Source organism: Aythya ferina (assembly GCF_964211825.1).
Source record: "Aythya ferina genome assembly, chromosome: 7".
NCBI lineage: Eukaryota > Metazoa > Chordata > Aves > Anseriformes > Anatidae > Aythya > Aythya ferina.
The window spans coordinates 1,259,753-1,285,833 of record NC_140302.1 but is presented as its reverse complement, the minus strand read 5'-3'; the positions used below and the strand labels follow the sequence as shown (position 1 = coordinate 1,285,833).

The window sequence follows — 26,081 nt, the reverse complement described above, 5'->3', positions numbered from 1 at the left end:
AGAGAAACAAGAGGAGTGGGGCAGATGGTGTTCCTGTCACTTCTGATTGAGATGCTTGTTCAGATGTATTATACCTGCTGTGTAAGGGAATGCCACAAATGCTTGCTCTTGCTCTTTGGTGGTTACTGGTAGGCAGGAGGCAGTGGCAGTCCTTATTCTCAGCACCAGTATTCCAGAGTGTGCTGAAACAGATGTTTTCAATTGGTAAGTAAAGGGATAGTAAAGACTTAAACCTGTCTTACTGAAATAAGAAACCAAGATTGTCTAACTTAAAAGGGTAATTCCAACTTGGGTAGGTTTCCTTTAAAGGGAAAAATCATAAACTACATAAAGCGACTTTTCCTTGGGTCACTTCAGTTACCTGAAACATCTGACAGCCAAGCCTTGCGTGTCATTGACTTACATAGTCACAGTTCGCTGATCCTGTAGAAGAAAGCTCAAGCTCTTAAAACGAAACACAAGGAAAACATTTAAATGCCACCTCTCCTCTTTCACATTAAATAATACTATCAAAATGCACCAGGCTTTGCTAGGAAATGTATTTTGAGATAGAATCTTTTTGTTGTAAACTGAAGCTGGTTGTTTTCCTAGTGGCTTGGTATTGTTCACCAATGTACTAATCAGGGAGACATTTTAAAAACATTTCTGAAAGCTATGAAAATAACAATTGTAGCAGCCATTTTAACACGAAAAGTTCAGCTCCTATATTTCTCCATTAAAATAACAGAAATGTTACATACCTATTGAATTCAAATGGATGTGTATAAGACTTCTGGCTAGTTTAGGGTATTGTAATGTGGACTTTAAGGCTGCCTTAAAGTGGCAAAACTGTGAATATAATGATGCCTTTCTGGGGGAAAACAGAAAAGGTTGGTGTGGCTTTTTGGTGTCTTGTTTTTCCCTGTTCTCTTTTTTTATTATACTTCTCCCCCTCTCTCTTTCTGCACAGGGTGGGTATTCTGCTCCCTCCTTCTCTCCCTGGCAGGGCTCATTCCAGGGCATCCCTCGGACTGTTCCACCGCACCGCAGACAGAGTGAGTCTGTACCTCTCACTCATCTCCCTCACTGTGTTCCAGTAGAAGCTTTCCCTTTGCACGCACTGTTCATCTCGTAGTATCCTCCTTTTCAGGCAGATTTACAGGCATACACAACAGTCTGTGGCTAACCAAATTGCTTCCTTCACCCAGCATATAAGCAGCTACAACTTAGAGCTTTATAACAGATATTAAACGCTGATTTACTTCAGCATTTCCTCAGGCAAAACCAAATAGGCCCCCGTTTCCCGTCTCGTCTTAACATAATTCTTGCTTGCTGCATTTTTCCCTTTTTCATGGCCGTAATATACTCTCCTATTTGTGTGTTCTGTTTGCTCATGAGTCTGCATGTATGCATATGTGGATGTATTTACATAAATGTGTTGTGAAAGTACATAAAAATATTGGTGAGAAAAGTAATTGTCATTGCCTCTCACAAGAAGTTTTCTTAACTTACAGAAGAGCTTTCCTGAAACTAGTGTTTTTTTCCTCATGATGTTCATTGTAAAAAGACTTCTAATACACTGAAGTGGCTGTTGCAAAACCTGCATGATTTGCTAACATTGCTTTTGTGCTAGCTATAAGACGGGCTGTTTTGAGATGCTTTTGTTCTCTTGGCTTGGATCTGCAAAACAAGACAATTGCTGATTTTAAAAATGTGTGCTTACATAATCATAGAGAACTGGTAAGTCTTATTTTGTGCTTGGGTATTGCATTGTAAACGGTTAATTGTTCAGAGAAATATAACTGGTTAATAAAGCTAAAGTTATATTTTTAAAACTTACTGTAATTTGAAAATTACAGTGTTTGCTTAGCAATGTCTAAGAGTGTATTTGGACAGGAAATGCAGTAAAATTATGGAAACACTAAGATTTCCAGGCCCAGCAGAGATCTGAAGAATAAGCTGCACCTTGGAAAACTAAGCTTACATCTATTTCGTTATTTGAAATAACACTAAGATTATTTCAAATGCAAGAAAAAAAATCTTGTAAAATATCTCAAATTGTATTTCAAATACTCTCTTGACGTTTCTGTGACAGTATTCATTCAATCAACTCACCAGGAATGCACTCCGTGTCTCATAGGCTTTTCTCTATGCCATAGAGGGATTTGCTTTGTTTCTGTGTGTGCATATGTGTAAGTGTAATGAATGTAGAAGCCCAAAAGAATGTAGAACCCCAAAAGCTGATCATTGTGTGGTCTGGTTCTGGCTAGAGGGCAAGCCGTAGCACAGCATAGCTAGGTTGCTGTCCTGTCAGCAGAGAAATACTTTGTAAAGAGAGGTATTAGATCTGAGGAACATATAAATACCATGTTTTGGGAGCTTACCAATCATAGTCAGAATGGGATGGTGGTGTCCAAGCTGCCAGATGTGTGCATCTGTTGCCACATTATTCACACCGACTGTTTTACAAAGAAGAAAACTTTGCTCATCTCTTCCCTGTTCTGAGCCCTGACTTTGTTCTTCCAACAGCAGCAGCCTCTTTTTCAGGAACTCCATAGCGAACTTCCATTACTAAAGTTGGTTGGATTTTTTTAGTATACATCATATGTATTAAATTGTATGAATTGATAGTAATGGAAATAAAGTAGGTTAAAATTGATATGATTAACCTAACTGGTTATCAACCTAAACTCTAATTGCTGCTCAGGAAAATGTTTTTTTTAATAATTGTTTCTAGCATTTTTCTTTGTCGAAGTATTTATCTTTTTGATCAAGGCTGAGAAAAAATTAAATATAAATTGAGAGTTAGGTTGGAAATTCATCTGATACTCACAAGGTCAGTGACTTTTTTTTTTTTAGAGCAGGATCCCATGAAGTAGCATACTACTAGAATTATCATTAGCATCCTTCTGTCCCCACACTACATCTTCCCTTGGTTTTGTGGTTTTAAGTCTCCTGTCTTTTGAGTTGGCAGGGAATGCCAAAGGTGGGGTTTTGAGGCAAGTGGTGAGCTGGGAGTCACCACTAAGAACAGGAAAAGCTTACAGTCAAATTAATGTTGTTTTGCGATAATATAGAGAAGGTGTTGGGACCACAAAGGAATCTCAGTTTTGTTTGGCCATTTTTTTTTTGTCTGGAGATGCTGGAATTCAGGCACTTCTGTAAATTCTGCCCGAAGTCTGCATGAACTGGAGCACCAGACGTTCTGTCTCAACACCAGGGAGCATTTCCTTACTGCACAGGTGATGGAGCGCTGCCACGGGCTGCCCAGACAGGTGGTAGACTCCTCTTTAGGGATCTTCAAAAGCCACCTGGATGTGGTGCTGGGCACCCTGCTCTGGGAGGCCCTGAGCAGGGGGTTTGGCCCACATGGCCTCCGGAGGTCCCTGCCAACCCCGACCATTCTGGGAGACACTGAAATTCAGGATTCCAAACCTAAAGTAGCGTCTGCACTTGTGAATGATGTAGGTTTCTTTGCTGTCTTGTTGATAGGTGATGGATACATAAAACACTTGCAAACACAGTAGATTGAGGGTATAAATCTCTAAATTGTTCCTATTTAGTTTACAGCAGCCATAAAAGTATAGCATATACAGGACAGGTACTATCTCCCTGCTATGTAATATTATAATACTGTCATGTATACAGTTTAGTTAGCACCAGTTACAGGGTCACCATCCCTACTGCTTAAGTTGTCCTAAGAGCCTGCCATAACACCTTGTTACTGTGCTTTGGAATTGGATACTGTGTTTTGTAATTTCAATGAGAACTATTTTTGTAGTACTTTAACTTCCTGTTGTTTCAACAGCCTGAGAAACAATTCAGCATTTTATATTTCATAACCATTTCCCAATAATACAATTTCATTCTTAAAAAAAAAAAAAAAAAAAAAAAGAAATCAATGTACGGTTTTTATTCATATAATTCGTGTTGAACTCGGCTCTTATGCTGTGTTCCTTTTTTTTCTTGGTAATAGGATATATATCTTGATGACATAGCAAGCTTTCCTCAATGCCACTTGAAACTTTTGTGTTTGTATTCTGGAGCTTTACTGATGCAGCTCTAGAAATGCAGCATGTAGAATACACATTTTCAATGAACTGCCTATAAACTATTAAAATGAAAATATTATACCAGTTTCAGTAGACACCTAACCTCAAGTTCTTCTCCATGCAAAAACAGATGAAAACTGTTTTGTTGCTCACCTCAAGAATTGCAGTTCACATCTGTTTACTATGTACTTTGTGGGGAGATTTAGAGCTTCTGTATTAAAGCATTACAAATAAAGGTAATTTAATTCTAGCAGGTGATATGTAGGTTTTTATCACCAACAAGAAAGCTGCTGTATGCATGTTGACTATAAATCAGGTGCGTGCTTTACTTTTTCTCGCATTTTTTTAAAGCGGGGTATATTGCTTTACATTATCATGTGTTTCTGTGATTAATCTACGACTTTATTGACCAATTCAAGTTCTTGGTATGGGGTGCGAAGTGTTCATGTTAGGAGGACAAATTTGCCTCAGAAAACTGCCTTGGAAGTTTTATGACCCTCATGTGAAGTGACAAATATTAAAAATGTCCTGGAATGATTATATTATTGTCCTTTATACATAACGTGTTTGTGCTGTGGGAGATTAGTGTGCAGCTTGGACTACAGTGGAAATGTTTCTTGTACCTAATTGGTTGTGTTTGCAGACAAAACTCAATTTTATTTGTGGTCATAATTTTGTTTGTTGCACATATATCAGAGTTTATGGATGAAATACCTGCCTTGATATTGCTATATATAATTTCCAGTCATTTTTCTTTAAGACAATATTTTTCTTGTAGGAAGTTGTTTTTATATCCAGACTACACAGAAAAAAGTCCGTGCTATGTCATATTACTAATTATTGTACTACCCTGTACAAGGGGGAATGATGGTTTGGAGAAGGAAAAAAAAAACACAACACAATCAAGCCCAATAAGAAAATATTGGGCTTGTTTTGTATTGTAGTTTGAGGTAATACAACATGCTGTAGAATACTGTTTCATGATTTTGAAATACAGGTGTGGTACAGCTAGATGGAAGAGAATGGGGGAAAAAAAAATCCACAATGAAAGTATTGACAAATGCTACAGATTTAAGGTGCAAAATCTTGGATTTTGCCATGGCAGTGAGATAAGGATGTCAGATTGATCAGAAACTGAAACACTTACGGGGCAAGAAGGTTTGTCTTCTTCCTTGCTCCTTACCCCTTTCCAAAAAGAAGAAACTGATAGCTTGGAGTCTTCTCAGGCTCATGAGTGAGTTGCAAGCAAGATGGGTAAAGGCAGCGAGGTCAAAATATGTAATACAGTTTATCTTATGACGTTGCTATTCGTTAGATACCTAACGATGTGTATATACGTGGATGCAGACATTTCTGTTGTATACATTTTTAATCATACACAAATTCTATTTACTATTCTTAATGGTATTTGAAGTGCAAGAGATGAAATATGTTAAAGACTTCAAGTTTGAAGAACAAAGGTGTTCTGTGCAAGTCTTGCTATAAATATTGTTCGTACTGCATTACTACTACTGCAACACTACTGCTATTTTTGTTTCTTGAAGATGGATTAAAAACAAGTGGGGGATGTGCTAATTGCAATTTAAATGATGAAAAGTTGCAGTTCTGTCATGGCAATTGCTCAGTGTTTTGTCTTGGTCCTCTGACATCATTGTCCTTGTCTTTTTCTTGTCTCTGCTTTCCCATTATGCCATTGGCAAGGAGTTGAGAAGTTAGTCCATTACTTCTGTGATAAAGCGTGGTACAGTACAACTTCAGATTTTTTCCCATCTCCTCCTCATGCATTTTCACTTTTTTTGCCCTGTGCATGATGCATGTCTATTGGAGATGTGCATGCAGTTCTGATTTCCCATTGCTTCGCTTCCTTCGTTCCTCAAAATACCACAGGGAGAAAATGTCTATAGTTCATTCTGCAGAGTTATTGTATGGGGAACTGAGATGGGTATCCAGATTAGAGATAAAGAATAACCAAAGCAAAACTGAAGGGAATTTTATAGTAAGGATACTGCAACGACTATTACTGTTATGGCCACACTGATACAACTACTTTCAGTATAAAATATTTGTATCTTTATTGGCTTTTGGATAGTTTGGAAAACTATCTCAGTGGTTCAGTACTGAATATTAATGGTAAACCTCTTTGCAGATGTGTTGTCACTTTTCTCTGGATGATGAGAGAAACAAAAGAATCTTAGCCTAATGCGATAGGAACTGTAATTTAGTCTTTTTGATGCATCAGTATATCCAAGTCTTTAAAGCTCTTGCCGTTACAGAAAAGACTGTTCCCTCGTCTTACAAAAAAGAAATGCTTGCACGAAGCATTTTGTTTAATGTACTTTCGTTTTGGGGAGAATTAATTTTCCTCAGTTGCGTGGTACTAGAAATGTTTTAGAGTTCAGTTTCAGATTTCAGGAGTACCACAAAGGCATGCAGGTGTTTTCTGTCTCCCTGAATAGTTTACTTCTATTTTTGTCCAATAAACACTCCTAGAATGACAGTCTACACCAAGTCATAGTCTGTACCTCCCTGAAATATCCAAACAGTATTTAGAGCAAGGCAGATGACAAACTTGTTTAAGACTTCCATGAAATAAAATCTCCTTAGAAGGTGGAATGCTTCTTCCTATTCCCCCCCTCCTTCTCATGGTGGATTTCACCAAGTGCTTATCCTTCTGCTGGTGCTTTCATTACTACCTAGTCATAATTTAAGCCTCCCTGATACAAAGAAAATGTATGTATAAGGCAAAGATGTAAGCTGCGGATGAAGATAATGCAATCTTCAGTGTTGAATACTGTGTAAACATTTACTTGCATATTTTGGAAGTGTTTCTGCTTTCACTGTAATCTTGAGTGGTAATGTGTAGCAAACCGGATGGACTTAGACTAAATAGAAACTCAGTGTTAGGAAACAGTACGGTATTTAAAGCAACTTAGAGAAAGATGATACCATAGCTGTAGTGCCCTCCTCATGATTCTGTGCATGTAGCTGTTTTCTACTTTTGAATTGCTAACTTCATGAAAATTATACTGCTTAGACCCTTTTAGGTTATGAAAGATAATGAAGAAAGTACATAATTGGCTATTTTTCTATGTAAAGCATTAAATGCAAAATTGTCAAAATGGAAAAGCTCAAATATCTCTTATCAAAAATATCATTGAAATATCATTATAGAAACCTTGCTTCTTTGTTGTATTGCATTTTTCTGTTAACTTCTTGTAGAAGTTTAATTTTTTCTATAACTTAAATTTTTTATTTCGCTGATTAGTATAACTGGCATTATTTGATATAAAGCTAGGATTTATAGAATCAGATAAAATTATTTTATCTGTATTTTTTTTTAAGACTGGTGTTTAGAAACCCTTTCTAGGTGAGGGGAAAAAGTTTTTTGACAATTATTTTTATGTATTTGGATTTGACACAATACTGCTTGCTATAAATTTACTAATTTTTGCCTTTATTCAGATTAGAAAATCTGAATTACTTAAGTATTTATACAGTAATCAGGTATGTATTGCTTTGGTTTCTGCTCTCATTTTTAGCAGTTCTGTTATTGCAAGCATGGTCTCAAAACAATGAATCATTATGGCTAACATTTGTCTTTCAACTCCTAAGGTGGAAGGATAATGATTTCTGTAAACCATTACAGGAATACTGAAATTAGGAAAATGTCAGGAGGATTCTTTTTTTAAGCTGTAACTCTTAAAATATAGAACTGCTTCTTGTGCTTATTGCTTCCCTTCTGTAGGATTGTTTGCTTAAGAAGGATAGTTCTTCATTTGACAGCACTCACAGAAATAAGGTAGTTTTGGCTAAGTAAGGAAAAACACATTACTTCTGGAGTAATGTTTTGATATTCATCTGACACTTTTAAAAAAATAAATAATAAAATCTTCTTTACTTCTTTCCAAAACAATTTGTATTCAGACTGCTCAACATGTTTGCACTTACTTGTCTATCGCTTGCTGTTATCACCGGTCCAACTTAGATGTTGCCTTTCCTTACAGGCAGAACTGGTTATACTAAGTAGGAAACGCTCCAGTAAATCTGAATTAGATCAAGAAACCTTGGTATTTCTCTCATTACTATTAAACTTTTCTCTTGATGATGAACTTCTGAGGATTTGATTTTCTGCAGTAATCCTGCTGGGTGAAAGATGAAAATCTAAAGAATATTGAGATACTCTCTCTTCCTAGAATCGACTTTGGCACGCACAATTATCACATTCTCTCTGCTAATTCTAGTAGCTAAAAAGACTACAGTTGGCTTTCCCATTTACAAGTTGAGGATAATTCAAGAGGATGACTGAGGTGACATAATCCCTAAAGATAAACATTATTGCTTTGTCATAGAACTGTATTTCACTCGTAAACAAATGTTATAAATCTGTCTACTATGTCCGTACTATCACTTAATAAGAATTCAGGTAGTTTCAGAAAACTTCAGGGATAGGAATAGCTTGTTGTAGTTGAGTGTCTTCCCTTTATGAGGAAAATAAGAAAATAATTCAAACCTGAAACTTGCTAAAAATTATAGTTTAAAGTTTACTAGGTTTGGGGGTTTGCCATGCATTGATTTTTTATTTTTTTTTAAATAATTCTTCCAAGATCTGTGTACAAGTTTAAGGTCCAAGATGTGTTTGTGTACACATTTAGTTTTTTTTTTAGAGGGAAGAGCAAAAAAAATAAATGTAGAAGTGACCCAGAAAGAGGTATTGGCAATTCTCGTCTGATTCTAGAATGCCTCTTCTGGCAAAATGTAAAGGCTTCATCAAGTTATCTTTATCTCCTTGGTTATTAGGGTGGCAGTATGTGATCTGTAGCTTCACATGTACTTTGTACTGTTTTGTTGAAGATGGTTTCTTTATCAGTCCATTTGAATTCATTTCAGTATCAAACGGTTGCCTAAATCTGTTCAGTGACCTAAATTACAGCATATCTGTATCCAATTTTCTGACCTTGGTTAGGTGAAGAAAACGCACCACAAATTCATGTGGTCCATTGAACTCCTTTCATGCCTGTATAGTGTGTAGCACTGATGAAAGTTTTGGGACAGCTAATTTGAGTGTGCAGTGAATAGAAATTAAAAGATGGATACAGTCTGATAGCTGTTGCAGTTGTTTAAGAACTTAAGTCAGAATTTGATCGGTATTTGTCATTCGTAGGGTGTACTGCAGACTAGGGCAAAGCCATCAACCAAGCCTTCTTCATGTTCTTACTTTAAGCTAATACATTTTTTTTCTGGTCTTTATGTTGCTGTGTATTTCAGTGATGGTTTAACTTTGCACCTAAGTTACAAATCATGTTTGTACATGTCCCATGAACCATCCTGTTTTATCAAGTCAAAGTTTTGATTTTAAAAAAGATATACAGCTGTTATCAAGCATCCAATCAGCATACTTTGGGTTCAGAATGTTATCTGGAGTTTCCTGTGCCTAATGTGTTATTGCATTCTTCTCTCTTGAACAGCCTCAAGTACTACAGCCTTCCAGCAGCCTTCCCAGTTCCACAGACCTCGCCCAGGGAAAACTAGTAAAAATGCCACATATCGAGGCCCACAGTGAATATTCTAAATATGGTGTGCATGAAAATGGCAATCATGAGAATCAAAATGCTGCAAGTGTGTCTCTTACAAATAGCCTGAATGATGTAAACACTTCAATGAACATACAATTAAACATAAAAGATGAGAGTACATCGTATTTAGAAAATATGAAAAATAAAAACACTGAAGACCCTGGAGAGGTGGCTAGTAATAAGGAAGGGACGTTATCATCTCGTTCTTGTTTTCAGACCTCTGCACGAGGTGATGCTAGAGAGGTGCAGACTGAGTTAGCTGTGAAAGGTCAACCCTCATTCACATACCAGGCTTCTCGGCCAAAGACTTTAAGAATTACAAAGCCCCCAAATGCTTTAGTGCCTCCTACAGCGGCCGTACTCGCACGATCTGCAAATCATTCCGCTGCTTCCAAGGAACCTGAGCTTCTACCATCAAGTAGTTCGACTCAGCTACAGCCAACATCTGGTCCAGATGATCTAAAGGGTAAACAGAGTCAGAAGGTGTCCAAACTTCGCCCACCAACTATGTCCTTTGTTAAATCTAAGCAAACGAGCAGCCAGAAATCCACACCGGTGTCTCAAGAGCCTCAAAACACCTGTCTGAAGACGAACATCCCAAAGCCACCAGTACAGAGAAAGGAAAATGTGCAAACACAGAATACCGTTGTGCATTCTGGGGACAGTTTGCTCTCTAATCGGTATTCCCGCCTCCCTAAACCAAAGACACATTGAGAACATACCTACATCTCATTGAATGGTATCTCATGTTAAATTACTTCCTATATATCAACTGCCATCGAGGTTGCTTTATCTACAGCCTACAAATCCGGAGTGAACAGCAAAAAGAGCATCTTCCTTTTGTGTTCGCGTATGCTATTGTTATGTTCTGAAGATCATGTTATGAGCAGTGCAGCAGTTCCTGAGTGTTAAATTGTATTGTAATTCTGTATTAATGATTGTATTGCACAGTGATCTTAATCATGTACTGAAGTCCAGTGACCATGAATACCGGAGTGCTGCACTGTGTATCCAGGAAGGCAGAAATCATTTCTTACCTCTGTTAACTTGATTAATTAGCTAATGAAATTACTATTTGGTTTAACTTCTTGGTTCTGAGTACTCGTTAGGCTGGAGTGGTAGAAAATTAGACTTATTAGTGGATGTTTTATTGGCCATAATTCTGACTCTGTATTCCAGAGGCCTATGCAAAAATCCTTGTATTTATCATTATCTCAAGACTGACATATTTAATGTTATTTAATCTGACAGGTTGGGTGGTTTGTGTTGTTTTGTTTTGCTGTAATATGAAGTTGCTCTGTTCTTTATTTATCTCATTTTCACTCTTCACAGACAGTAAGCAGATTTCACAGGGTGAAACGGATCTTCTCTCTTAAACATCATCATTTGTTAAGATACTGTGGTATGTTTGTATTGTGTTCAATAGACACGTTACTGGCTAGATTCTTGAAATGCAGTGCTAGGGATACTTGTGCAAAACCTTATACAGGCTCTTATGAATTGGTGAATAAGGGGTCCATAACACCTATGTTGAGGTTGCACAACATGCATTTTAATTAATATATTTTAACTTTTATTGTACTACTTCTATTTATTGATTTCTGTTTAATATTGAAAGACTCTGAAGTACCTGACTTGAAATGTTTGCACAAACTTTGCCATATGGGTAAGGATTTGAAACTATTTTACGTAATAAAACTTGTATTAAAAAAAAACTGCTATTTTTAAATAATGATGATAATGAATTAACCCCACTTACTTGCTTTGAGCAATCCTATTGTGTCCTAATCCAGAGCTGGTACTCTAAGAGTTTTTCAGAGATGTGTATTTTGTTTTTGGAGTTTTTTGTAAATTTTTTTTTTGTAATTTCTGAAGAAATGCATGGTAACTGGGAAGGAGCACTTTGGGGAAATAAAATAACAACAACAAAATGTTCTTCTGCTCTCGAGGAGAAGTTTTTTTTTTTTTTTTCTGAAAGTGGTCTGGAAATATGTGCCCATTGTGGTGCAACTATGGGACCGTAACATATGAGCTGTGAGCTGAATATATGCATATCCATTGAGGAGTTCTGAGAATTTAACATTATGTCCCATCTCCTATTCTTCACTTCTTTCCCATCGCTGAATCTTAGATGTTACTGCTATTTTTTCTACTCTTGAATTGATTTTTAAAGTGAGCAGCTGAAGGCTGTTAAAATTATTTCACTCCAAATCTGTTCCCATATGTCATATAATGACAAAAAAATGAAATATAGTAATAGTTTGTTCTAGTCTTTGCCTACAGGACACTGACATATTACAGTATTTTCTTTGAAACAATAAAGCATAATGGGTATAGACATTTCATGAGTATTTTCCATAATCAATTTCTCTAATATAAGCCCTTTGACTAGGCATATCCTGATGGATACCTTAGTCAAATGGGTGAAGGATAAAATCATATGACTTGAATTTCTCAGTACTTAATGTCCAAGAAAGGTTTAGGATTTGTCATGCTGTCAATTCTTTTAACTGACAATGAAGTAGAAAAATGAGAAGCTCAGGGGGAAAGGGTAGGGTAGGGTTTCTATTTCAGAACTGCTGATAAGAATCTGAACTAAGAGACCTGCGGGAGGGACTTTCTGTTAATTGAAGGGCTGGGGTGAAGAGAACGTAACCAGGAAGTAACAAGAAGAACCTTGGCTGTTGTGTTTACTTTGACTTTATATTAACTGTAAGTCAAGATTGCTGTTACAAATATTCTCCAGAAAACTTACCTTTTCTTGCAAAGTATTGAAATAGATGGCCTTCAACGTAAACATGTGCTTTTGATAAGAAAATAATTTATTTTTTTTTTTTAATATTCCCCAAAATTAGCTCCTGGCAGCTAACTGTGTTTTTCAAGAGTTCAAAAACTGCAGAGGGAATGATCAGATTCCTGATTTGTTTTCCGGTCCGTGTAAACTTCCATGGAAGGTTGTTTTCTTTCAGGTTTACTTCCCTTGAAGAGAATTTATTTTATTTTTGGTTGTAAATGGTTTTGTTTAAAAAGATTATTTTCACTTAACGCTATTGACAGATGTTTCATCGTAAGTTCTGTTGCTTCTTACTCTGAAACTGTCACCAGTCTGTTTTAGTAGCGTTAAAATTTTTAGGTTTACAATTAAAAGTATAGATATCCATCAATCTGCACCCTTACTGAAAATTAAGGAATGAAGCGAAGAGATGATCAGTGTTTTCATAAAACAGAAGATGGTTCGTATTTTTTTCAGAAGAACAAAAATATTGTTTTCCCTGTTAAAGGAGCATAGCTAGATTATATTATTTGATGCAAATATATTGCATTTCCCTGTTTTGTTCTGACAGATTAGTAAGATGGAGCTGGAGAAATCATTATTTGATCACGGATAAGACGGATACTAGTCTGAATTGTTCGTATTCAGCTGCTGATCTCTCATATCGTTAAAGACAACTGCATAATTTGGCTCTTCTGAGTTATCCAGGGAAGGCTCTGTTGCATGTATAGTAAGTCCAGAGTACGAGCAAAGCCTGTCAGCAGATGGGCAAATGGGAAGAGTAGCAGTGAAGTTTGAAGCCTTGCTTCAGTGAAGGATGGGTTGGGAGGAAATGGGTAAGAGGGTGTTGTGTAGAGCTTGTCAAATGGGATTAAGGAAGTATTTTCAGGTAATTTATCTACTTTATGAAAATTGCAGATGTATTATCAGTATGTGTGCAGATTATCCTCAATGCATAAATCGAAGGATTTGATATCTTTCAATTTTTGTTTTTAGATATCTAAAACTGGTTTATTGCAATTTTTGATGTCTTATTCTTTTGTGCAATATTCACAGAAGTATTAAACTACTGTTCAGTATGTGTGTACAGAGGCAATTACATGTTTTAACAAGTGAATAAACACAAGAAAAAAACAGAAATGCACTTTAAATGAGCTTTATTGCTTGGAGTTGTGCCTAAAATAATCTAGATGCCTCCTGCTACGTGGCTTTTGTTTGAAACTGATTTCCCTGCTAGTGTTGCTGTTTCCAAGATATCTTCACATCACCTTCACATCATTGCTATGCACTCTAGCATGTTTAAAAACACTCATGGAGTGTACTGAATTTTTGTTGTGCAATGACATTAATTTTACTGTGGAATTTCACTCTGCTGCAGCCAGATGATTACCTTCCCTGAAGCCTGCGCTTCATGTTGCCAGTCAAGGCCAACAGCAAAACTTTCCTAGGAGTAGCGTAGCCCTTAAACAATAATGGTCTCAGCATATATTTTTGTTTGAAAAAGTGCAATACTGACTGTTACACTTTCTGAAAATAATCACAAAGGCCCTGAAAATCCAAAACTGCAATGAATTTTTCACATAGTTCTGGAAAAAAAAAAGTGGTCTCCTTAGTCTCTGCTATGAGATTAGAAGTTAGACATAGCAACTAGACTGCATCATAGGTCAGGAAAATTTATTTTGCCCTTGACCTAAAATTTTGTCCTTGATCTAAATGCTCATTTGCTGTAACAATGCTAGAAAACTGCATACCGTCTCTGTGATTTGGTTTGTTTGCATGTCACCACCATATGCACATTGTGAGCTGTCATACTCGGGTAGCTTGCATGTCGGGGGGAGGGGGGAGAAGTGTTTCTGTTTTTGCACAGCACATAATCCTCTTAATATGGACATTTTCTTGCCATTCAAATGGAATTCTGTTCTTGAATTGGGCTTCCATAGCTATTCCTTATCTTGTTATAGTGGCTTTTTTTCTGAGCAGAGTGGATTTAATACGGTTCTGGTGGTAGGCCTCAGTATAGTCATCTTCCAACTATGCTATCGAGGAAATTCAGTCACTGTTGTGGTAAAGCTGCTCACTGCCTATTTAACTGTAAAAGCACCACAATAAAACCAATATAATGCCAGTGTCAGTGAAATCTTAAATTCAGTACTAGCTAACAAGAGGTACCCTTACTATATCTGCTTTGTTGATTTTGTTTTGTTTTTTTTAAACCCAGACCAGAGTAAATACTGTATATTGGAATTTGCTTGTAAAGTTGATTTAAAACCTGTATGTAAAAATTCTTTCCTCAATGTTGCTCTAGTGAATAAAAATAAAAGTCATAATTCTAATCGGTAGCTATTTCTCCTGACTGTTCACTTTATGTATTTTTTTTTTTAAATCTATCATTGACTGCAGAATTATAGCACTGTAGAGAGGGGTTGAGGGAGGGGGGAGGAGAGATTGTTCTTAAGCTTACAGTTTTATGTTTTCTCATAGAATTTTATTTTATTTTTATATTTTTTCCAGCAGAGTTGCAGGCTTTTTTTTTCTTCTGACTTTAAGTATGAGAGCATTCAAAAACAAAAAGACTTAGAAAAGCTAAACATCTTAATCTATTGTTTCCAGCTGAACAAGGACTGATGTGGTTAGTTTTTACAGGTATGTTATTTCAATTCTAATGCACAGTTGAGGAAAACAGATGGTTATTTTGTAGTTTTCTTGTGTTGACTAGTTAAAATTATTACCACAGATTAATTTGAGCAAGTTGTTTGATGTAGGAGTTGAAATCAACACAGTGCATACATATGAACATCGGGTTCCTGGTCGTATATCAGTATTTTGTCCACAGTCTGAATGGTTTATTATCCTTGCAAGAAAAGGCCGTTTGTTTCACTAATTCAATCTAAGATGTTTCAGCAGATGGAAATCGAAGTTTGAAATTTCAGTCAAAATTTGGGGATCGGTAAAGGGAGAATCGTGAAGTTAGAAGAAAACTTTTTAAAAGTGCTGCAGACAGACGCTTGTAATCCTTAACCTAAGGTTTCATTTTGAGCTTCTAGATCTTTGAAGACTTCTAGAGGTCTTGGGGGTGGGGGGAACTCCTCGATAGAGCTTCCAAGTTCAAACATGTTTTATGTACCTTCCTCATCTGAGAGCTAAAAAGCCAGCTACATCTTTGTGGATCCTCCTGCTTTGGGTTTCTGCTGGATAAGTACGCTCTTCATTGATGACAAGACTATTACAGTGGTGTCCAATGCTATCAGTGATCATCAGATGATAAACAGCTGATGCAATGACTAAGTAGTATTCCTAAAAAGCAGTAATTCACGGGTCCCTCCCATTTTTTCTTGCCTGCCCTCTCCCATCCAGAGACAAAGGCCTTGCAGCAGTGCTGTTAGTGGACTGAGAGCAATGTTCTGCTCACACTGGGACACATCTTTACTGTCATTGAGCATAATACTGTATGTGAGAAGAGAGTATTTGGTGATGAGAAATTTCCAAAGGCCCCTTCCTTTTGCAACCCAGAGTGATCATTCTTGGCACCATTCCTGGTGCAGGAATGGTTTATTTTCATGAACACACTTGAATACAGCTGAACCATGAGACAAATTAATACCGAAGCATGTGTAATATCAGATTCATATGGTTGCTGTTTTCCTAGGTTATGAATATCAGCTGCTCTTTCAAATGAGAATTGATGTTTTGCAGAGGACATTGAACATAAATATCAGAGCTCTGAAAGTATGAAGCTAAAGGCAGAAGTAATTGCCTTATGTAACAGACCAGAAACTGGTTTAGGAACAATTTTGAAGTTGTTTATTCCAAACCAGAGAAAAATCTGAAAATTTAAAAGCTCTTTAAGTAAAATCCTTCCCTCTATCCCTGCCTCTAGAAATCATTTCAAGTTATTGAAAGCATTTTAAATTCATGACAGATACTGTTTTGTTGTTATTTTTAAAGCTTTCTGCAACACAAACCTCAGAAATACCATGAGCTTTCAGGCGTTTAAACAGCCGTGGAGCTAGGACACTTTAATAGTTACTTTACTTGCACTTTTTTTTATTTTATTATTTTCTGGAAATGTAGCAATTTCAGAGAAAAGTTTAGACTTTTGTGGAACCTCACATTCTGGTGGAATGTGCTTCTCTTAATACCTCTCCAGTCAAAAGAATTGTTCAAATTTTACTCTGAAGAGACCTGATTCATTACTTTAGATGTTACAGTTAAAAAGAGAGGGATCCTTGAAAATCAGCCTGTGTAAATTTGTCATTTCATTCTGATTGTCAGTATAAAATACACTGTGCACAAACAGTGCTAAATTTTTTAGGTGGTGGTAAATAATTTAGATATATCAAAACAGTATGCATATAATACATATGAGCATTTGAAAACTTGGGTAAATTAATCTGATAGATTTCAATGCATAATGGAATTAAAGTCCACCAATTCCTACAGTTCTTTATTCCATTTTAATTGCTCCTGAGTTTGACAAACTATACTAATTATCATATGCTATCTGTAATCACAGTACCTTACTTTCTATATGTATAAAATGAGAATAATACCAGTAATTGGTGAAGTTGAGAACTACATGATTCGTTCATGACAAAACGCTGACAACATGACAAGGGAGGAAACAAATCCTCCTGTACTTTCTTGAACATTATATACATCTCCCTGCATTTACCTGCTAGGTAAATGAGTATGTCTTCAGAAGCCTGAGCTGTACAAAAAGGTTTTATTTCCTCTTTTCAAAAAGGAGGAAAAAAGTAATTCAGTGTAGGGTAAATATCATAGACCTCACCGGAGCTATGTAATTAATACCAGATCCAGCAAGTTTCAGTCTTATTAGGTTCCAGACCAGTTATTTGCAGGAATCTTGTAAAAGTGTAAATGAGACAGAATAGTTTCCGTATGCAAGTTCTGTGCACCACATAAGGCAAACTGTGAGGCCCTAGGAGGAAGTTATCCTGGGCGTGTATATCCCAAACGCTAGACTAACAGTATCATGGGGCAGCAGGAACCTGTGTCCCTGGCTTCATGGAAGCTTCATGAATGATTCTAGAGCTGTACATTATGCTTTCCCCAAAAGTTTTGTGTGTGTGTGGTTTGTTTGTTTGTTTTTCATTCACTTTTGGCAAAGCAGTTTGTGTTGTTCAGGCTCCTTCCTACAGGTAAGTCAAAATTCAGTGCTGGTTTATGATCCTTCTAGAGTTCTGCTCTGTAACTTCTCTGGGCTGCTACAGAGGTACTTTTTTTGTGCTACAGCAGTAACCTGGAAGTCCCCAGTCACAGGTGAGAGAGCCCTTTCTGTGAGATGCAGCAAGCGGTAGTAGCAAAGCAGTTACTGCTACAAGATGCACAGCAGAAGGTTGTCAAGCTGAGTTGATCCTGCCAGGATCTGAACTTATGTTTGTAGAAAGTCTGATGTTCAAACCATATGCTTATAAGCTGTTGCAGACTTGGTATTACTGTGCAAGGAAGCTTAATGATACACAAACTCTTTGCTAATAATACTCTTGAGCATTTTATGCTGGCATTCAACTTCTTACTTCAAAAGAGTTAAGATCTGTGTGTGCACTATAACTGCTGTTGGAAGCTTTCTGTGTGGTGTTTCTGGGACATGCAGGGTACTGAAAACAATACTGTATATTTGTATTTCTGTGCAAAACGCATATTTTCTTAAGAATATACTTCCAGTAGCACTTTTTAAAGTTACTTCAAGGACATTAATTTTCTCCAAAGATAATGGATTATCTTTGACAGTTCTTCTGCCACATAATGTCTGATTTTATACCTTTCTCTTAAGGGAGGAAAAGGGAGGCTATTTTCACATTGCAGTACTGTCTTTTGCACTGCTGACGGACAGAACACTGCATCATGTGTAAAGTATGTTTTCCAGTCTTACCTGGGATGCAATTAGTTCAAGTACAAACTAATCAAGAAACTAAGCTGAGAGGCATGAGAGAAGTATTGTAGTGGTCACAGGATAAACGCTATGCAGGGGCTCTTCAACAGTTACCACAAGCTATAGCAAATGTCGCTACACAGAGCTAACTGCTTTAAACTGAGTCCCAGATGCACAGACCTCAGCAAACACATCCTAGGGTCTTCAGGGTAAACTAGAAGTCCTAATAGTATGCACTTTCTTCATGAAGCACTTGGAGTTCTACTGATGAAGAAAAAGGACAAGAATTAAATATTTTTTTAAATCATAAATGCATAGGGAACAGGTGGATGACAACAAGGAAAATGAAATGCTTGCTGGGAAATCTCATGGGAAAATACTCCCAGTTGCCTCCTTTTCTGGTCAGCTCAAAGAAGAACTCGTATTTTCATCTGCCACGATAGCCAAAACTTGAGTTCTTGCCCTTCCTCCACCGTGTGTTAATGCAGCTAGCAGGCTGCCTTTTGCTCCTGCAAACAGCAGAGGGCACTGCAATGCAAGCAGCTGAAAGTGCACGTTTATAAATATGTTACTTCAGAGTATGTCAAAGCACCTTCCCAGGCATAGGTGGGGCTATGCCTTTGACTAACATACAGATAGTCTGTCCTCTCACTCCGTCCTATTTGCTTTAATGGACAAGCCCCAGACTAAGCAATAGTGATTCATTTTATTCCAGTGAGCAGAAGCAACATTGCTCAGTCGAATGAAGCAATCATCTGTTTGGAGGTGGAGGGATTACAGCAGACATCGATAACCTTAACTGAGGCATCTGCGTCGTTTGAATGGAATAACAGAGTTGGTTTTCCCTGCTTGGTCTCTGTGACAGGCTGGCCTTGTTTCAGCCAGCTGTATTTATCATTCAGCTCACTGACTGCTAAGGCTGGAAATTCACAAGGGATATGGGAGATAAAGACTGAACGTGCTAATGTGTTTGCAACTCCAAGCCTTTGCAGAACTCTTTAACTGCTCTTTCAGTGCACAGACTCCTCTGAAGAGAAAATTGTGCCCGGGAAGAGTTGTCCTCTTCAGTATACTCCAACAATTTGCTGTGCTGGTGATGACTTTTGGAAAATTACTTAGGGAAAATGTTTTTTTTTTTTCTTTTTTTTTTTCCTAATTGCACATAAATGTTAACTACTGAATATAATGTAGATTAAATAATCAGAAATGACTATTGCTGTTGGGTCCTTGGTTTTCAATGCTCTTTAAATGAGCCTGATTTCTTGAGCATAAATTTGTTAAATCCTTTTAAAAATAAAACCAACCAACCAAAACAAAACACAACAACAACAACACACTCCTAAAATTTATTACTTGTTCCACAGTGGATAGGATTTCCTCATTGGACCTTCAGCAATGGAAGCACTTGTCACGTGCTTATACTAGCATAATTAATTTTCCATCTCTCAGTTTTCTGTTGTTTTATTACCACTTGCACTGTTATACACAGATTATAGTGGGCAGCCTTGTTTCAGTAAGCTTTTCATCCTGCAAAGGAGATGTTATATCTGAACATGTTTGACATGCTGGTTTAATTTTCTTAACACTGAGAATGAACTGAAATGCTGTGAAAATATGTAATGTGGAATAAAATTGGGGACAATAACTATACAGATTTTAGTGTGAAATTTGAGAGGTGTGATCATACTGCTTCACCTAAAGATTACATTTCTACAGCTAGTGAAAGTATGAATTAAGGTTAGATGAATTTATGAGTTGTATTATTGCCCTGAATCAGGATAGATAAAAACAAGCACTTTTTTTTTTTTTTTTTTTTTTCCAGAGAATTAAATTAAGCATAGGGCTTTATTTTGACCTGTTTGTTTCAGGAAAAACTTGAACTTAACTATTTTTTTCTAGTAGTTCTGTCCCAGTACACAAGGAAAAAGTTCTTAACGGCCCCTAAAATGCAACTGTCTGAAAATTTGGATTGAAGGTTCAAAGGGAATGTGATGACATGTGAATGTCATCACATTCTCATCCAAATTGTAATTTTTAGTGCTTATTCAGAAAACGTTTCCTGGCTACTTGTCTCTGAAAAGCTACTTTTTTCTTTTTCTTTTCTTTTTTTTTTTTTTTGTTGTTGTTGTCTGAAGGTAAATAACACACACACACACAAGCAACACATGTTAATTTTAACAGTAAGCAATCAAAACTCTGTCTTGGGTGCAACCTATGTAGAAACACGGCATGATATTCAGCAAACATGTTTTCTATTGTTCAATCTGTGTGATGTTCTCAGGACGGTAGTGCTTTGCACCACTACTGAAGAATAATTGATTTTTCCAGACTGAATCCAGCAGAGGGAGTTTGGGGGTCTTTTTTAAAGTAATGATGGCCTGTTCTCCTATGTTCCAAATGTGCTCTGAATTAATGTTGGTATTCCTCATTCCCCTTAAGCATGAAGAACAAGAAGCATTGCCAACTTGTGCTATTATAAAAAGTCTGCAAGTAGTTGTTACAGCCAGGAAGTCAGGTACATTATATAGAAGCTGCATAAGAAAGCTGTAACACCAAATTTTGTAAAAGTCTGTTGAAGGAAAGACTGGACATGCGATCAGCATGTCTTCTGTGCAGCAGAATACAGCGCCGACTTAACTGTAGTAACTGCATGACCAGAAGCAGCAAACTGTTAGTAGGGTTGCTATGCTTGCTCCATCTGTGTAGCAGTGCATGTTAGCTTACATTTATATATATATATATATATATATATATATATATATATATATATATATATGCGTACAAAGCTCAGCGTGATGTTGATTTAGGCATTTGTTCACCACACTATGTTCCTAGGCACATACGTGCCTCCTGTAAATAAATGTTTCTCTCTCTCTCCTTTCCACCCTTGCAAAATGAGTTACAGACAAGGCAGGCATGCAGCAACAACTGTTCCTTCTGAAAAATGCATCTGAATGCAGAATGTACCTGCTCAAGCTGGAATATGGCTGTATGTATGTGTGTATGTTTTCTAACAACAACAGAAAAGGGTGTTGAGTAGGGGAGGAACTTTGTTTTTTTTTTTAGTCTTTCCAGTAGTATCACACTCGAAACGATGCTGATGCAGGCTTTGGAATAAAAGATGCAGTTCTATCTACAGAAGTATTTTGACCCCACTTTCAGATCATTGTTGCTTCTCTTTTGTCATCTCCAGATTGACTGCAGACTTGATCTGCCTTAAGTTGGGAGAATGGTGCTGTTTGACAAACAGCTGATATTCTGCAGCTCTGTGGATGTTTTGTCCCTTGTCTTTTTTCTTCCTAAGATGTTTTCATGTGTGTATACAGATTCTCACTTGCCATGCATCTCTACAGTCCCTCTAGCTGTTTGCATATGTGGATTCATTTTATTTGTAATCATATATATAAATATTATCACAGTAACTTAAAAAATGCTGAAACGTTTCCCTTCCTCTTTTTTTTTTTTTTTTCTCCTTGTAATAAGAAAAGGTATCTGAAGACAATTTCCTTACCCCAACTTGAACTCCACATTGTCTTACCCATTTTTCCTGTCAGTCCTAGATTACATTTGGTCTTGGCACTTATTTATTTGATTATTGATAACTACTACTTTGTTCTTCTCTTCCATACTGACCCATGGGCATTACTGAGTTTTTCATCACATAACTACAGTTGACAGAAAGAAGTGTTTCAACAGCAGAGTGTAGACTGACAATGAATTAACCTCCTACTACTGGAACTAAGAAATCACTTTTCAGTCCTGAGCCTGCTCCTCAGAGACATTTCCTGGCTGTCTAAAGCCATATTGTCAACTTCTGTTCCATCACAGGTATGGGAGTAATTAATTCTCCTCAGCTTTGGGATGTTTTTTGGAGAAATAGAACAAACACTATCTGAATTCATTTTAAGTCAGTTATTTACTTTTAACTCTTTAAAGCTGCAGCTGTAATAAGGATTCAGCCTCCCTTTTTTCCTTCTGGTTTCCTCCATTAAAACATGCGTGATCTCTCATCACACCCTTGCTGCATGCAGGCTAGCTGCAGCAGGGAACTAGAGTGAAGAAATGCACAGCCCTAAATCTAACAGCAGCTGGACTGCATTTCAAGTTCATTCTCTGTATTTGAAAGCTAAGTTGCGTTTCTATTGTGAGGGAAGGTGTGTAGAGATTTCTGACAACTCGTCTAGGAGGTGTTGAGTGTCCTGCACACCTTACTTGTGTGTTCACCCATTGCCAGATGAGGCTGGGAGCATGCTAGGGCTTTGGTGTTTCTTAGTTGCAATATATGCCAGTCACACTTGTTCAGATGAGCCTTGTGTGACAAGTGTGACTAACAGTACTGGGGCCAGTAATTACTGTAAGCTATAAGGGTCTCTCTTAGTTTTGTTTCTGTAAAAATTTTTTGCTGTCTGTGGGCTGATGCCTTGCGGAGCCCATGGGTTTGCCAGAGGCAATTCTGAATCATCTGTGATCCCTAGGAGCATATTAGGCATTTGTAGCCCAGCAAAGGAGCCACTCATCAGAGCAAGGTCAGGGAAGCACAATACTGCCGCAAACTTCCACATCTGTGGAGATTTCAGGAAGGTGAATTGTCGGTGGTAGGCTTTATTGCAGACCTGTATGCGAGATAACAGCTAGTAAATAGTGGAGGGTTTTGTTCCCCCAAGTGCACTAAAGGCTGCCCAGATGTGAGGTAAACCCAACTGTGACTGGTTTCAGGCTACAGCCCATTACCACTGGAGTTCTCTCGCTCTGAAAACCCTTGAACCCTGCTTGCTGTAGCCACAAAAGCTGTGTCGTGCCCCCCCTGCAGCCACCCTGCTGGCCCTGGCCACCACCTCCACAGGGGGCGAGGGCCGCGCTCTGCAGCCCCACAGGGCCATTGGTGAGGGGCGGCGGCCGCCATTTTGAGTGTGCGTCAGTGGCCCTTTGGGCTGGGTGGCTGGTGAGGGTGAGGCAGAAATCCCGTGTGCCATCAAGGGAAGAATAAAATAAGGAAAGGTCTGTGAATAAGCGGCTGAAATTTGGCCTGCTGATTGCACTGGGGTGTTGGGGAGTGTGGTGGTGGGCTGATGTTGGTGAAGCGCTGAGCGCTTTGCAAGGTTTTAAACGTGAAATGTGCAGCTGGAGCACCTGGTGTTGCACAGGGCTGGGGAAACGAGATTATTGGAGAAGATTAGCGGTGTGTGTTACTGTATGTGGGTGTGATTCATGCAGGGTTTGAAAGGTACAAAAGGTTTCTTGGCACTTTTAAATGGCTGTTACTTTCTTCCTGTAAATAATGTGAGAAAAGGGAAAAAAAAGTTACTCAGTTCTGAAGAAAATATTTTTCTTGTTCTGGTGCTTTGTATGCTCATTTTCTGTACAGTTTCTAACAGCATTGATCAGTTAGAATACATTTGTATTTATTTCACCACAAGCTGAACAGGATCCTACAGCCTCTAAAGGAGTCTGGTAAGGAACACGGTCCTTCCTCTCAGCCCGAGTCTGAAACAGTTTACAGACATGAGCACCCTGATCAAAAGATGTTTCTTATCCCCACCTGGGCTCCAACATGCTGTTTGATCCAAGCAGACTGCTGGCTGTTGGGCTGACTGGGAGGTTTTGCTGGTGTATCTCCGGGAACAGATCTAAGGACAAAATTCTGACCCAGCATCAGCTGTAATTTGGTGTATGTAATTCCACAAACAGGTAATCTGTAACACAGGTGTGTAGCATAGCTGGTGTTGCACGTCCTGAGGCAGAATGGTTCCTGTGTCACGTAAGTTTTCAGCTGACTTACACTTAGTATTTGCAACTAAATGCTTTTTCATCACGTTATTTACTCATGTAGTGGCCTTGTTTTTTCCTCTTCCTTTTCACAGGTTGTGCCACAGAAAACAAATTTTTTTTTTTTTTTTGTTTTTGTTTTTGTTTTTGTTTTTCCTCTCAGTTACTGTAAACTGATGCTCACTACTGTCTGATAGTTTATTACGAAGCTGTGGCTATTCAACTTATAGATGAAATTATTTTGAGGTAGTTTCATGAGCCATGGTACCAAATGCTTTGCCAAAACCCGAAAAGGTCTTATTTTTGACAATGATTTTTATACAGGTGAACATCAAAAATCAATGTATCTGCTGTAAAGGCTCTCTTGCTAATCTCTTGGTGGTTCTGCTTCAGGCTGAATAAGAGTTGCCCACTGAGATTCCGGCTTCAGCTGGTGCTCCTTTGGGGTCTTAAAGGTGTGAGGCTCCTGAGCTAATGCTCATTATTATTAATTAAGGAGCAGCTCTGCTCTTGGCAACCCGAGGCACAGCTTCATGAATCAAATGCTAACTGTGCTGAGATGATCAACGAGGAGGGGGTTCTGTTGCTTTGTAAAACTATAACCAGGGGTTTATAGTGTAGTGAATTTTGGGTTAATTTATTTGTAAGTTAATTGCTATAAGATCAGCTTTAAAGAGTCCGGGAAGATCCATTTTCTCTTGATAACTTTTGCCTTATGATTGTCCTTTGTTTTCCAATTGAGTGACTGGAAGAAAGGTGCATGGTTTTTAATTGGTTTTTAATTCTGCTTGACTCTGGGGGGTGTTGACTGAACACATCTCCAATTTATTTATTGATCTCTGTTCACAGCTCCAAATTATTCTCTTAGCAGCCTTTATTGCTGGTTCTTCTCCTCTCGTATGTAGGAGGTGAACATTTCATTTTCAAATGAAAGAATTAATGGAAAACAAAGTGAATAAAATACCAGCTGAGGGTTTTGAGCTGCTGCTCAGCTGAGTTCTCTGCTCTTCCCCCCCCCCCCCCCAGAAAAAAAACATACTTGGGAATGAACACAGCTGGTATAAAGAATGTAAGGACCAGTCATTTCTTCTGGAGCAGAGAACCGAAAGATTGGACTGTAAATTCAGTCTAAGTGTTTGCTGAAGTTACACTCCCAGGAGGTCTTAATATCCTTCCTAATAGACAGTAGTGGTTTCTTTATGTGGTGTTTATTGTGTTGCAGTTTGAGACCCATACAGTTGCTACCTGGAGCTCGTTCTGAATGTTTGAAGAGCAGTGTTTTCTCAACAGGAATCCACTTGGGCTGGATGCACTGTCCAGAGAGGGCTGAGTAGTGTTGGCTTGCTTTCCAATCTCTTATTACCTGGATTTTGTCTGGGGGTTGTTACTACTTGTTCATCTTGCAGAATGAAGGCTGTACAGGACTGCTGTAGAGGAGAACAGGAAGAGATTTACACCATTTCTGGCTTCCAGAGGCATTGCTGTCTTTGATGAGCCTCTTCAGAACTGTTTAGTGGTTTTGCCTACCTAGGAAGATTGCAAAGATTTTCCTTGCTACCAACAGCACCCTAGTTGTGTGGGTGACCAGCTGTGCCTCCCCCTTGCTTGAACGGGAAGAGGAAAAGACAGTCGGGCTTCCTCCTCTCCACAGTCCTACCAGTAACTGCATCCTTGGATCTGGAGGGTGCTGCGGTACTGGAGAGTGGTTGTGTCAGTGACAGGATCTTGCTAGAGCGATTGGCTCCCACTGCACTGGGCCAAGCTGGGTCACTGGGGCTGAGCTTGGTAATTACATCTTGGAGGAGCAGCTAAGTTGTTTCGCCCCTTGTGTGTGTGTAGTAATTAAAAGACCTTGTAATTAATGGAGACCTGGGAGGGAAATCAGCTGGAACCTGTCGATTTCAGCTGCATTTTGATGGTGAAGACTCATGCAATGAAGAAGCTAGAGTGTAATTTTATAGTTTCTGTAGGTCAAAGCTTTACATGAGGCTTTGCAGGTGTATAAGACATATTCTCCCCATGTAACCAGGGAGAGAAAAAGGAAC

At 38.0% G+C, this 26,081-nt stretch overlaps 1 protein-coding gene and 1 long non-coding RNA gene across 8 annotated transcripts in view; one reads left to right on the top strand and one right to left on the bottom strand.

Annotated features, from left to right (window-relative positions):
• CCSER2 (coiled-coil serine rich protein 2) overlaps positions 1-14,716 on the top strand; it is a 75,247-nt gene extending 60,531 nt beyond the window's left edge. For 5 of the 7 annotated variants that reach the window (XM_084526145.1, XM_084526147.1, XM_084526143.1 and 2 more), the window contains exon 10: positions 9,497-14,716. In XM_084526145.1, the coding sequence (XP_084382271.1) occupies positions 9,497-10,318 (822 nt within the window). In that variant the 3' untranslated portion in view covers positions 10,319-14,716. Of the gene's footprint in view, positions 1-949; positions 1,035-5,732; positions 5,773-9,496 lie in introns of all 7 variants that reach the window. The other 2 variants (XM_084526148.1, XM_084526149.1) reach the window with 2 other exon arrangements.
• Positions 14,717-24,313: 9,597 nt separating this feature from the next.
• LOC311439758 lies at positions 24,314-25,833 on the bottom strand. Its single transcript, XR_014694977.1, has 2 exons — positions 25,564-25,833; positions 24,314-25,463 (listed from the first exon to the last, which is right to left on the bottom strand). It is a non-coding gene; the product is annotated as an uncharacterized lncRNA (long non-coding RNA).
• Positions 25,834-26,081: the final 248 nt, after the last annotated feature.